The sequence below is a fragment of the Protopterus annectens genome, chromosome 11.part0 (assembly GCF_019279795.1).
Source record: "Protopterus annectens isolate FY-2018-M chromosome 11.part0, PAN1.0, whole genome shotgun sequence".
Classification (NCBI taxonomy): Eukaryota; Metazoa; Chordata; order Ceratodontiformes; family Protopteridae; genus Protopterus; species Protopterus annectens.
Window position 1 is genome coordinate 794646126 of NC_056745.1, and position 15165 is coordinate 794661290.

Sequence of the window (15165 nt, forward strand, 5' to 3'; positions counted from 1 at the left end):
TGTAAGCTAGAGTAGGATTTACAGACTAATTCTTTGTATTAGACACATAGGTGGTAAATCTGAGGTTAATTTCCAATTTTCCCATCCACTGATCCAGTTTATGTTTGAATAGTGTTACGGAAGAGCTCTGCTTCATGTGGATGGGAAACCTGCTCCAAATGAGGCAAATTCTCTGAGAAACGTACCTGTTCCTCCAACATGTCCTACCAATATCTAAAGCAAGGATTAAGTCCATAGATTGAGTAATCCTTATGGTATTGGTTTTGCAGATGTGCAAAAGGTCCATCAGAGCCAAATCCAAGAATGTCTTGTATGCCAGGCACAGATCACCTCTCAACAGTCTGTAAGAAACATATATATATATATATATATATATATATATATATATATATATATATATATATATCTCTCTCTATATATATATATATATATATATATATATATATATATATATATATATATATTATAGGACAAGTTGTTTAAACCCTGTATTCTTTTTGTGAGGAACCTCTGTGGATGTTCCAGTTACTGCATGTTCCTGGCCAGGTACATATTGATAGGGGTGTTATACTCAATCATGGGTTTAATGAGGGCCAAATACAGAGGAATAATGATGTCCTTTAGACAGAAGTTGGTCAAAAGCCAGGTTATTATCCACATATGTCCACAGATCCCTGATTACAGGGTCCACTGTTAGGGTTATGTTATCAGTGAGGTAGTTTCCTACGTGGTTAACTTCCAAAAGCGAAATATTATGTATTTCTTGGCATTGAGGTTAATCTACGTCTTTGGCACCAGTCATTTTTTTCTGTCCTTCCTGTATAATATTAATGTCTTGAGAGGATTTTATGACTGCTCCTAGTTTGTAGACAACAAATTTCATCAGGTAGAGGCATTTAACACTGGCTTACACTTTTAAAAAGTTAATATAAAAAAAAATGGGTTAAGCACAGAACCCTGAGGAACTCAATTAGTGAACAACGTCTTTGTGGAAGTGATCTCCATAAAGTCTAACTTCCTGGGTCCTCTCTGAGAGTCTGCTGGCTATCCAGCATATAATATAGGGGTTACTGCCTAACTATGAATTTGTTTACAATGCCCAAGTGGGATAGTGTATCAAAGGTCTTAGTGTAAAGGTAGGAAACATGCACTATTCTGGCCTGATACAATGCCTTGGTGACTTTCTAAAAGAAGTAGTCATGACTTTCCATTGACAAAGCCAAACTGGGTTGGATCCAGTGTCTAAAGGTTTCCTATATCATTATTGATCATATCTATGCTAATACTTTTCATTACATTGCATATGAGACTAGTCAGACCTATAGGGCTGTAGTAACTAGGATCCTTTGATGGACCCCAGTTGTACAAAGCGATGACCACTGTAGTCCTCCATTCATGTGACACAAAGCCTGTCCAGAAGCTATGATTAAATAGTTACTCCAGAGGTCCAGATCAGTACTGCTCCCGGCTATTTAAGAGGCATACTGGGATGTTATAGGGAGCCTATCAATGTATTCTCATCCTTAGAGAGTGCATTTAGAACCTGTTCCCAAGTAATGGTTGGGGGGAGCTATGTTTGATTGTATTAATTAGGGAGGGGTATGGGTAAAATTGGAGATGAATCTGTTGGCCAGCAGATTTGCCATATCTTTTGTCTTTTTTAAATTTCTCCAAATCTTTTGGATTCCTAAGTCAAAGTACGATTAAAGTTCATGAAATTAGTATTGTTTCAATCCTTGATGTCATTCAAAAATACTCTTTGCAGCATCCATAATGTGCCCAGTAATGACGCCTTTTGCAATTCATATGGGGTTACATGGATTGGTAACATATCTAAATACAATTGTCGATTCTTTTTTATAAAACCCGTTACTCCTATTACTATTGGAGCTGTCTGGGTATCTTTCTTCCATATTGCTCCTTCTGCCTGCATATCCTGGTATTTCATGACTTGGTGTGTCTCTGTACACAAGACACTGTAGTCACTGGGTGTGGTGATTTCAATGATCAGTGCTACTTTTGTCTTCTTTACTTGGACCATTACATCCGGTTTTCTAGCATCTATCTTTTGAACTGTTGATAATGGGTGATCTCATGTGATATAAACATCATCATTTTCTATGATGCTTTATGGCTCATGTTTCCAGTGTTTTTCAGCCACTTCAATACCATAATGTTTGCACAATCCCCAGTGCAACAGTCTCGCCACATTATTATGCCTTTCAGTATACCGTCCTTCTGCCATTAGTGTGTTGCAACCAGCAACTAGGTGTGCGAATGTTTCCAATTCGGTTTTACAAAACCTACATTTGTCTGTTTCTCCCACATGTTCAATAGACTCTGTAAGACAGCATGTACGCAGCCCACTATCTTGGGCTACCGATATTAACCTTTCATTTCTTGGTTTGAGTTTACCCCTTCTTAACCATTCCTGCATTCGTTCCTGATCAACATGAGGTTCTTCCAGAAGTTTTTTATACGTGCAACTATATTTATGCTTTTTCCACATTTCTGCAATTTTCCTGCTTTAAAGGTTGTTTTTGCACATTTATCAAGACCAAATGACATTCTAATATCATTGGGAAAGGTTTTGACAATCTGCAGCTGTGCTTTCAGCTCCTCATCTGATGAGCTACACAGTTTTAGATCATCAACAAAGAGAAGATGAGAAGTCTTTAGACTTTGTTGTTTTCTAGGAGCCAAATTGCAGTCATGGCCTAAGCTGTTAAGTAAACAGCTTAGTGGGTTAATGGCAAGGCAGAATAGCAATGGTGGCAGAGAGTTACCCTGGAATATCCACCCTTGAATTTTTATCCCTGGGATAATAATTTGTTATTTATCATGGTGTAATTGCTAACTGCTCTGCCAGTTTTTCATGGTTACTGTAATGGAGTCAATCAGTGTAGGGTGTATCGTATACATTTTTAAGCACTCTTTTATCCATGAATGTGGGATACTATCAAATGCTTTTTGTAGTCAATCAATGTCATACTTATATTCTTCCCCTTTTTACAGTTCTCCACTATAATTTTATTTAACAGCAGATGATCCTTTGTTCCATATGATTTTTTTATTGCCCTTTTGTTCTACTGCTATAATTAAGTTTTTTTTCTAAATCAAAATACGAGGTGACACCACGGTTTAGGCACAATACACTTTATTACATAAATACTCCAAATATTAGCGCTTTCCCGTTCAAACACGAATGCTTCTTCAGACATATGTCTGAAGAAGTGTTCCTGTTTGAATGCGAAAGTGCTAACATTTGGAGTATTTACGCAATAAAGTGTACTGTGCCTAAACCATGGTGTCACCTCATGAGTTCTTTATATTTGGATTGTTTCTTCTTGTTTCGAGGTGCTTTATCCTTGTATTGCTCTGTTTTGGATTATTTCTTCTAAATGACTATTAACTCTGTCAGTGTAAATTCCCATGTATAGTTTATACGTCTTTGGAAGGTAAGTTATTGGTCTATAATTTTTAGGGCAACTTGCAGGTTCACTCTTACGTAGGAACATTGTTTTTCCTGTTGTTAGCCAGGTTGGTGTCTGTTCGGGGTGCACATATAAATAGTTCTTACTCATGGCTAAATCCTCATGCAAAGATGTTAATACTTTTATCCAAAAGTTAGGTACTGGATCTGGTTCTGGGGTTTTCCAGTTAGAGGCTTTTCTTAACTTTGTTTCAATCTCTCTGTTTGTTACTTCATCCCATTTCATATCCTGTCCCTTTAAACTTCTTATTCTTTCTTTTACTTCTTCTATCCATTTAGCATCTTTGTTATGTTCCACAGGATCTTCATAAGTACTTCTCCAAAATGTGCCTACTTCCTCCCTTTTTGGCGGTCTTTCAATTCCTTTTATCTTATTTCACAATTCTCTATAAAACTTTTTTGGATCATCAATAACTTGCTTATTTTGTAATTCTCCCTTATATCTATCTGTGTATCTTCTAAGTTTTTCCGCCTGTGCTGAAATTTTTAGTTTGTTATTTGTGATAGTGCATGATAGATCCTGGTCTGTTCTAATACTGTGCATTGCTTTAATCGTGTCTATCTTAGTATTTTTGTTGATCTATTCCCTCTTCTATAATCTTCTAACAGTGACGCTTCTTTTCTTAACTGTGTTATAGTTTTCTCTCTTTGATATATGGTATTCGCTTTCGCCCCTTCTTTTCCCTTGCTACCCTGTGTTCCTGTGGTCGAACTTTATCAGTTATTAATTTAGCAGCACAGTAATATATTCTGTTTACTTCTGTTATACTGCATGGATCTCTATGAACAGTCCTAATTACTGTGTTCATTTGTTTTATCAAGTTTCTAACTTTTGGGGTTTTATTAACCTTCTGCAGTCTATTTCTCCCATTGATGATAATATATATATATATCCATGTCCATAAATCAAGCAACTCTTCTCTTAGCTCATTTTCTTCCAAACTGAGGACACATCCCCTGTTTTCTGTTTCCTGCTGGCATTCTATAGAAAGTTCTATAGCATCTTCCTGTAGCACATTTTCTTCAATTTCATCCTGTGTCATCTGTTGCTCTGTCATACAGGAACTCGCTGGCCTATCACTCCTCAACATTGACTGAATCAGTTTCCACAGTTTCCTGTTACTTTCCTTGCTGTCTAGCATCAAGTGAACATTTATACTGATTTACTGTGAAACGCTCTAAAATATCTTGATATGGCACCTTACCAATTGCTTCCTGTTCCACTGCTTTCCCCTTAATTTGGACATCCAATGCTTTATCCTGTTGTGGTGCTTTCTGTATTAGAGTTCCTACACTTAATCATTCTCTTTGCAGGTGCTCCATAACCTCAATTTCTATTTCTTTGACTTCTCCACTGCTTATCTCCTTTTGTACTTTTCCTCTTTGTCTTCTTATTTATTGTATTGTAAAGTTTTCCATAACTGGATTCCTTTGCCTGTATTTTTCTTCAAATATCGTTGGTGCTGCTCTTTTTGTATTAGTTAGTTTTGCTTTCTCCTTTGCATAGATATTACACCATATTAAATCTCTTTTTCCTTTCCCATGTCCATATTTCATCTTCACGTCTCCTGATCTTCTTGCTTCTCCTTATTCTGGGGACTCACTCCATCATGCTGTGATGTAGTCTGTGTTAGAACTTCTATATTAAATCCTTCACTTTGCAGGCACTCCATAACTTCACAATCTATTTCTTTAACTTATGCTTTACTAATCTTCTTTTCCACATTCCATATTTGTGATATACAATTTTTTACTGTAAACTTTTCCATATCTGGATGCCTTTGCCTGTATTTCTCTTTGGATATCTTTGGGGCTGCCATCTCTATATTAGTTAACTTGGCTTTCTCCTTTGCATAAATAATGCACCATATCAAATCTCTCTTTCTTTCCCATGTCCATATTTCTTTTTATATTTTTCAAATATCTCTAGGTTTTGTTGTTTATATTTTCACACTTCCTCAGATGCTTCTTTTTCCAAGCAAAGTTTCTTGATCTATATACTGTTTTTCAAAGATCCATTGTATTAATGAATGCATATTTTTATTTGAAGCTTTTGACAGTTTTTCTTGTGGAAGTATTTTTCTTTCCTCTAATTTCTCTCTTAATTGTTTTGTATATCTTGTGTCTGGAAATTCTGGGCTTTTTACATAATAGCAACAATACATCATTTCTTTCTTATCCTCAATAATCCACTCTGTTGTCTTTATGGCTCTTCTTTGGCTTATCAGTTTTTGTGATTTTTGTGGACTGCTATTTCCTCCTACAGCAGGGGGCCATCCTTCCCCTGGGCCTGGCCTGTCCCCATTGTAGGAGTGTTTTTGTATTTTGAGGATTCTACACTGTCATTTTTTCCCATTCTTGGCACCAGTGCACCTAGCAGGATTGGGCACTTTTTTATCCTGTCTTGTGCATCCAGCTATCTTTTTATGTTTTTGACCTACTTCTGTCCATGATATATGCTATATAATTACAGTCTATATATCAATGTCACCTTGGTGAGATTTTGTTAAAAACAGGTTCCACCTCATGAAGTTACTCACCAAGACTTGAGGATAAATTCAATTTCAGCACTGCTACTCTCCTTTGCTTGCTTTGTTTTCATATCTCCATCAGTATAAGTCACTTCATTAACAATCAGATTTGTGCATTGTTGCGTACAGTCTTTGAGTTTTTGGAAATAGCTAAAACAGCCTTGTGGTACTTATACATAGGAATCTGTTTCTGAGCCAGTTATTTATCCATCACCAGAAAAGATGATGTCAAATGTTTTCCTTAAATTAATGCAGATAGTTGGGATAACCTAGTGTAATACAATTTATTTAAATTACATCAGCATAAAACTGCATTGCATTTGTTGTATGTTAATTATAAAGAGTAAAACTACACCACTGTATAACACAGCATTTGCATTAATGTGTTGAAGAGGTTGCAATAGTACCCTTTCTAAGCTGACCCTATCATACTTGTTAAATTAATAGGTCGGTAATTTCTTGGACACCATTTTTATCATACTTGAATGGTCTAATAAATAAAGGTATTAACTAAAGTGGAATTGAATATATGTCAGTTGATATGGGCACATACTAAAGAGCAACAACATCACAAATAAAAAATAAGAATTAAATAAATAATTCTTCCCTTTTGTGTCTTAGTATGTCCAGATGCTAAGCTTACTCAGAGAAAAAAAAAACTGTAATTGATTTATCTAATTTCTTTTTAGATGTTATGTTAATGGTATTCAATCATCTACATATTTAGTGTCTGTGATGGATTATTACATAATTTTGAAGCGTTAGTGATTATAATTGTAATGTATATTCTCTTACTCTTACTATGGTAGCCGAGTTTAACTACATTTAGTTTTAGAAAGATGATGGTTGGAATGCATTAGGCATCGTATCATTCATATCAACTTATTTCAACACACAGCTAATGTTTTCCTTGATACATGATTCTTGCTGTGGTAACATTATTGTTATGAAGAATCCATTTCTTCTTATACTGACTATGAAACAGCTATGATTGTGTTAAGGATAATAAGCATGGATATATGAGTGATAAGCATAAGACTTTAGCATGCAGATTTTATTGCAGAGGGATCCTATAATTTATTTATTTATTTATGTATTTATTTGCTGTTGTTTAACCAGGATAGTCCATTGGGCCCAAAGAACCCATTTTCAATGGAGTCCTGGGGAGAAAAGCTCCACATACAGATTATACAAATATTATGTTGCACAATACATAAAATACAAAGATTAATTTCAATACATAGATTATATAGAGAAAAACATAAGTATCAAACAAAACAAGTAATAGAGGCAAAATATAAAAAGAAATAGTATTGTGTTTTTTTTTTTTTTAATTACTTGGTACAAGTGAGGAGTTGAATGGTGGCAGCAAGCATTACTTGGTACAAGTGAGGAGTTAAATGGTGGAAGCAAGCATGAATTTGCTATCTGGGAATGTTAAAAGAAAGAGGAGTAGTGGTGGAAGTAGGGTAGGTTATGAAGGATGTGAGCAGGAGCATTCCCATAAGGATGTTAGATGAGAGTGTAGTAATTTTTTAAAGTGTGGGAGGCTAGCAATTGTACAGATGGATGGGGGAAGGGAGTTCCATTGGCGTGCTAGTGAGAAGGACAGGAGGTGTTGTCCTGGAGCATGTATGGGTCTATAGACCTCTATGAGTTTTTGATTGTTAGATCTTAGAAGTCTTTGTGTTTGATGCATTTTAAAGGTAGTTGAAAGAGAGGGACAGAGTGCTGGCTGGAAGATGAGTTTATGTGCATAGGTGAGTTGAGTGTAGGAGAGGTAGTGGGGTAGCTCTAGCCAGTTGAGTTTTTGGAGAGGTTCACAGTGATGGGTAGATGATTTGCTGCTGGTTGCAAATCTGGCTATTTTATTGTAGCAAGATGATAGTTTGGATTTCAGAGAAGATTGTAGGTTTGTTAGAAGAGGGGCGCCATAGAGAAGGGAGGGAAGGAGAAATGTGGTAGAGAGGGTAATTTTGGTAGTAGAGGTGAGGAACCGATGGTGGCGGTAGAGCATGCTTAGTTTTTGATGTTTTTTTTTATATTTAGGAGTAGATGGGAGTTGGATTTCAGCTTGTCATCAATTTGAATCCCGAGCAGTTTGGCTTCAGATACCAGCTCGAGACATGTATTGTTCTGGCTGGTGATGGAGAATAAATTTTTGTCAAAGTTATTAGTTTTGGAGGGGGAGAATATCATAAGCTTAGTTTTAGCAGCATTGAGTGCAAGGTGGTTCTCTTTCATCCATTGTTCTGTGGTGGAGAAGGCATCTTGAGTTAGCTTTAAGAGAGGTGGGATGGATGGGGCAGCACAGATGATAGTGGAGTCATCAGCATATTGAATAATATTTGCAAGGGGGATAGAGTGGAAAAAGTCATTAATGAAAATATTGAAGAGGAGGGGGCCCAGAATAGAGCCTTGTGGGACACCTGTGGGTGTGTCAAGGAAGGAGGAGGTGGCTTTTTTCCACTTGACAGCTTGTTGCCGATTGGAGAGATAGATAGTAAACCAACATAGGGAAGAGGGAGAAAGGTTTAGGTTAGAAAGCTTTGTAAGAAGGAGGTTATGAGAGATAGTATCAAAAGCTTTAGAGTGATCGAGGAGGATGGTGGATACAATGAGGCCAGAGTCCTTAGCTTTGTTCACAGTTTCAAGGAAGGATAGGAGGGCAGTCATAGTACTATGATGGGGTCTGAATCCATGCTGTGTAGGAGTTAGTAGATTGTTATCCAGAAGATGTGGAAGGTGTTGAAGATGGATACATTTCTCCAGGAGTTTTGAAATGGGAGAAAGCATGGTGATAGGACGGAAGTTGGAAATATTAGTATTGGTTCCACCTTTGTGCAGGGGAATGATGTAGGCTTTTTTCCAGATTAGAGTAACAAAATCTTCTTGGATTGAGCAGTTAATTAGGATACTGACAGGGAGTGCAATGGCTTCAGCAGCTATACTAAGATAGTATGAGGGAATGTTATCAGGGGCATTGGTGCATGGTTTTAGTTTCTGCAGGAGTTTTTTATGGTGGATGTAGGAATAGGTTTGATGAGGAAAGGTGGAGTTGTGGAATGAGTGGGGGAAGGTGGGGGAGGAAAAGTATGAGGTGATGTGGGAGAAGTTAGAGATGAAAGAGCTTGAGGAGGAGTGGGAGAAGTTGTAGGGGAAGATACCTGAGAGGAAATGCAGGTTGGAGGAGTATTGTTGTTTGAAAAAGAGCTGGTGAGTTTGGAAATAGAGTCTATGAAGAAAGAGTTAAATTGGGTTGCAAGATCAGTATCATCAGTATTTGGGCAAGGGTTTGGGTTTCTTGTGTTCCCGGGTTTTAAAAGGTTAGTTATGCCTTTCCAAGAACTTCTGAGGGTTGGTTTTGAAATTGCTTTGAAGTCGGGTGAAGTAGTTATGACGGTCTGCAGAGATAAGTTTTTTAACTGAGCTACGAAGGGTTTTGTATTCGTTGAGGGAAGAAGTAGTTTTGTTCTTTTGATATTGTGTCCAGGCTTTGTTTCTAAGTCGCATGGCGGTTAGGGTGTTTATACTTAACCAGGGTGTGGATTGCCTTTTTATTCTTTTGGTTTTTAATGGGGCATGAGTATCTAGAAGGTTGAGGAAGGTGGTATTAAAGTGAGTGATAGCATTTTCAAGGGGAAGAGTCTTTAAGGGGTACCAGTTCAGTGAATTTAGTGCATCTGAGAAAGCTTCAGGGTTGAATCTCCTATGGCATTAGGTAGTGATGTAATTATGGGTGACTTGTAAGGGAGAAGGGAGACATCTTGCATAAATGGGGAGGTGGCCGCTGAGGGAGTCAGATATTGTTCCATTATCTGGGTAGTAGTGGAGGTGGGAGACTAGAATCCAGTCTAGGATGTTGCCACTGGAGAAGTCTTTGCTTGGTCTAGTTATGGTATTGATGAGTTGGGAGTAGTTGTATAGGTTGATGTTAAGGGAGTGTGAGGGGGATTGAATGGAGGACCAGTTAATATTGGTATCTCCCATGATTATGGTTTCATTGTTGATGTTGGCTGAAAGCCAAGAGAGGATTTCTTCTAGTATTGGGATATTGTCTCCTGGGGGAATGTACAGTGAGGCAATGCAGATATATTTATGTTTGTTTAGCTGGAGGTGAGCCAGTATTAGTTCTGCATTTTGGAACTGGGGAATAGCTTTATCATAGGGTGTTAAGTTTAGGGAGGATGAGTAGAGTAGAGCTACTCCACCACCCTTTTTATGGGTTCTGTCTGATCTGATGATTGAGTAGTAAGGTGGCATTATCTCGGAATCTTTCATGTGTGGCTTTAGCCAGGTTTCAGAAATTGCTAAGATGTCTGGTTTGTTGTGGAATAGCCAGGCATGCAGATTTGGAATTTTGTTAGCTATGCTTTGTGCATTAAGAGATGCAAATAGGATGGATTTAGGCATTGAGAAGGGGTGGTTTGGGCCTGGGTTGGGGTGTATATCGCCAGATAGCAGTATGGAAGTTAGGAGTTGTGTTAATTAGCAGAAGTATTTGGATTGTTTAGGTTGGGAGGTGTGGGTTAGTGGATTAGTATAGGATATGGGAAGGTGTTTATATCTAGAGGTGTTATGAGAGGGGATTGGTTTGTAGTGAAACCATAGGATATGGTTAGTGGGGTATAGTTCATGAAAGATAGAGTTGGTATAATAGGTATGAGTTGTGTGGAGGGAGTAGGTTGTGTGTAGGAGTAGGGTGTGGTTGAAGAGATGAGGTTGGGTAAGATGGTAGATGAAGGTAAGGTTTAGGAGAAGTATTAGTAGGTTTGAAAGGGATGAATATTTTATAGACATATTTGGGTTTTAATAAGCCAGTATGAGTTTGGTAAGGGGGTGGGGTAATGGAGATGTGGGTGTGATAGGAAAGAGGGGGGGTGAAAGGAGGAGAAAGGGGTGGAGTTTGGTAGGAGTGGAGGAAGTAGGTGTGTCTATGTTGGTATAAGTGTAGATGTAGTGGGGGTGGGTGGGAATTGGAGGTAGGGTAGGGGAGCAGAGTGAGCCTGCAGGGCGAACGGAGTGGGGAAGAACAAGAGAAGAGAGATCAACAGCAAAAAAGTATCAGCAACTGCTGTTGTTAAGTAATGGTAAGAAGAGATAAAAGGTATAGAATCAGATAGGGACAGGTACTTTGTGTGGGTGAAAGAGCTGTTTGAGGTGGACAAGTCAGTGCTGTTCAGAGGGAGAAAAATGCCAGTTTGCAGTAAAGAAAACAAGAATTACAGGCTTTTAAGTAAGCTTGCAGGTTTAAAGAGGGGAAGCCAGGTAACCTTGGATGCCACCCATAATTGGGTAGAAGATGCTGCCACCTTGTGGTGAGAAGGGAAAAAGCAGGTAACCAGTTGAGCAAGTCACATACCACTTCACAGGGAGAGTATGTGGAACTAAGGTGTCTGGGGGGAAAGGGGTCCACTAGAGGTACACGGTAGGCTGCTGAATCACCTCCAAGGGAGACCAGATTAAGGTAATTGGATTACTAGGTAGGTAGTACAGGCAAAAAAAAACAATTGGTTGAATGCTACCTACATTCAAGCAGAATCTTTTAAGGGCAGTCCTCAGGAGCTCTATAGTTCAGTGAAGTAGGCAGTTCCAAGGAGTTCACAGAGGTGATACAGGTGAAGTTCTGCAATATTGTTTTCTTTTGTTTTATTTAGTATTGAGGTGGGGAGGGAGTTTCGGAGGTGAGCTTCCAAGAGATCAACTGTAAAAAGAGAGGAGACAAAGTTTAGGTTAGGTCCAAAAATTAAAGGTTTTTTAAAAACTGTTGGTAAAGAGAGGAAGGAATAAGAGGTAACAGTATAGTATGACAGGAATAGTATGCAAAAGTGTAGTAAATAAATACAATAATTCAAGGAAAAGGATGTAGACGTAGTTTATAGGTAGATAGGGAGTTAAAGGTCTTTAGAGACTGAGAGTAGCATGCATACAGAAAAAGTAAAACATTGTATGTTGCCAGGGTTGTTTAAACAAAATTGAAACTTTGTATTCGGCCAGGGTTTTCCAAAATAGAAACTGAAACAGTATATACTGCCAGGCTTATCTAAACAGCTATAAAAGTAGAAGATGAGGCCAGGTACACTTTTATATACAACCTAGAAGTATAAATCTCTGTAGAACACTGCCTTGAAAGTTACAATGGCACAATTCTATATAAGGAAGGATAGTTCTTTTCTTCAAATGCTAGGCAGACAGGGTAGTTAAACAAACAGGCTGATAAGGCATATTAGGAAAGGCACTTGAGGTAAGGCATGTTCCTACTTTAAACATTCAGCTCACAATTTAGGAGGCAGAAAAAATCAAATAATAGAATACCTGTAAGCAGAATAAGCATGATTACAAAGCATAATACATTCCAGTTACACAGAAAGATCTAAATAATATAATATTTCTAGGCAGAATAAGCATATATAATAATTAAACTGGGAAAAAGTACAGCTTCTTTACAAATAAAACATGGTTTAGTAGGGTAATAAAAAAAAATACACAATTGTAATGCTGCATTACAATACATGCAAATATAATGCATTATAATGCTGAAATGTCGGTAAATAATTCTTCCACAGTTATAGCTTCATTGTGTCAATGGTTTGCTGATTACATTACATTGTGGTAGATAATATTACATGCACTTGATGACAGAAAAAGACAATTTGCCTATGTAATCCATCCTTTAAGTGAACTGACATTTCACTTCATCTCATTTTCTCATTAGGCTCCTTCCTTCTGGTAGTCTTGCATGGTAGTTAAAATGACTCCATGTAATCTTGTCTGTCAACCATTTTCCAAGCCCTTTCTATGAGTCCAGAATCTTATCACTTAGAAAACGTATTTTTCTGATCATGAGTGCAGTTGGGTTTCTCAAACAGCTGCTTGCACTCTCCCCTCCATTCTGTCTGTCCTGGATGATTCCAATTGATTCTATTCTCAGCTCCTTCAACATATATTGTACAATACTATGCTCAGCCACTGCCATAAATTCCTTGTAAAAACTTCTTCTCTTCTAACATCTGTTCATTCTCCTTCCCTTTCACCCCAACCACCCTTCTAATGGCTGTGATCTGGACTCCTTATAGTAGCCTTACATTCTTTCTCCTGACTGACATCCTGGACTGAATGCTGTACTCACATAGTGCCATGGACAAGTGCTATAAGAGTGGAAGTATTACTCTCCTGTCTATGATGCCTTTCTTTTTTTGCAATTTTGCTTCAAACCAATGTTATTGAATTTGTCTGCAATTAAATATTTCAGTTTTCCTTAATTTTCCATTTTTCTTTACTTTTTCTTATGTTTCATTAGACACTCATTTGCTAATGCCTTGACTCTGATTGTGGATTATAGTGTTTTTGCAGCAGCAAATTCACACATACTTTGGCAAGTATGCAGTCAGATCTATTATTGAGGTATGCAAAAGGTGGTTTAGGTTGCTTATTCATTTCTACAGAAGCAGTTTCTCTAACTTATACTAGAAAACACAAGTAACTGTAAAATGTAAATAAATGTATTCATTTTCTAAATTGATGCTTAATATAAGGGAGCCAATGCCTGTCTAACTAATCCTGCATACCATACCAGATTATCAGAGGATACAGACACACACACACACACACACACACACACACACACACACACACACACACACACACACACACACACATTCACTCTCGCATGGTACACATTAATTCCTGCATCTAGAATGCATATTGAAACAAGAACACCTACTGAAAAATCTACAAAGATACATAGCTTATGGGCACATTTTCCACAGAAAACATTCCAGTCTTGACTTAACTGTAAAACCAAGCACTGTGATACAACAAAAAATATTTGTACCACTATACCACTTCAAAGTATTGGGGAAAATAACTTCTAAGCAACAGTGCACATGCTGTGTAGATATCAAGAAAGGAAAAAAAAACAAACAACAGATGGCATATATTGGGTTGATCGTTGTTTTCCTGCTGACATTTTGGCCACAAAACATGTCTGTGCTACTTTTTCTTGTAGTGATCAGAATAGCTAGGAAGTAAAATAACTATTTCTGAAGCTATTATTTTCTCCCTATCTATAGAAGAGTAGCTCAGTATTTCTACCATGGAACTAAACAGTCACCTAAACATGGCAGATGCATGATGAAGATATATGATTAGACAATCCCTATGAAGACTTTGTCTGTCCATGAATCTGTTAGGCTATTGGAGCATGAGTGTTTCCTAAGACTCAAAGCTTAGTAGCTGCTTTTCTGTTAATATTTCTGTCTGGTGTTTTAATATGTTTTACATCTTCTGTGTTGTGTCCATCTGGTAGCACTCGCCAAGGACATCAATATTATGCATAGCATGTATGTAAACAAAAACAATTCAGGTAGCTGTTTATGTGCAAGTTTTATTTTCCTTGTCCATTTATGTAAAATAATAATAATAACAACAACAACACTACAGAATGTGGCCTTTGGACACAAATGCAAAATGTCTTTGATGCACTGTCAGATGGCTTTAATAAACCATTATCACTTCCTTTATAACAGAATAAACAAACCTTGCAGGAAAGAATAAATAAGAATGCCCATACCTTATGTGTAATATAAATAAAAATCACCTTCTATATTATTCAAAATCTGAATAAGTCTAACATTATTCATCTGATGTTTTTGATTTAATAATAGAAAAGTTCAGCATAGTAGCAAATTTAACTTGTCAACTTTGAAAATCGATAAACATAGCAGTAACCACGCAATTACATATTCATATCATTATGTATTCACTCGTACAATGATACATTGTGAGAAGCCTTTGTACAATGACATTTTTTTATCTGTGGTATAATTCATTCATTTGATATGATTGAAAGAAGCTGTTTCTTACCTCTGGCCATCTTTCCACAGGGTTTTGTGACAGTGACAGTTTTATCACAGTTGGCATCGTGCAGAGCTCTTTTTAATTCACCAGTCCGAACTCGAAATCCAGTGTTTGGATTACATTCTTCCCATGGCTGAAACTGGTATTTGCAGTCAGCTGGAATGTATGATAACAGGATTAAGAAAAAGGCCATAAACATAATCATTCTAGCTTGTTACATGCATGAATAGTTCAAATCAGCATGCATTTTTGTTTGCTTGAGCCATTTGAATCTTATTTCTG

At 37.3% G+C, this 15165-nt stretch overlaps 1 protein-coding gene across 2 annotated transcripts in view; it reads right to left on the reverse strand.

Moving 5' to 3' along the window:
• The window catches only part of PTN (pleiotrophin), a 1697813-nt gene that overhangs the window by 460435 nt on the left and 1222213 nt on the right, over positions 1-15165 (reverse strand). For both annotated transcript variants that reach the window (XM_044088220.1, XM_044088218.1), the window contains exon 5: positions 14890-15039. In XM_044088220.1, coding sequence (XP_043944155.1) covers positions 14890-15039 — 150 coding nt within the window. The remainder of the gene's footprint in view (positions 1-14889; positions 15040-15165) is intronic.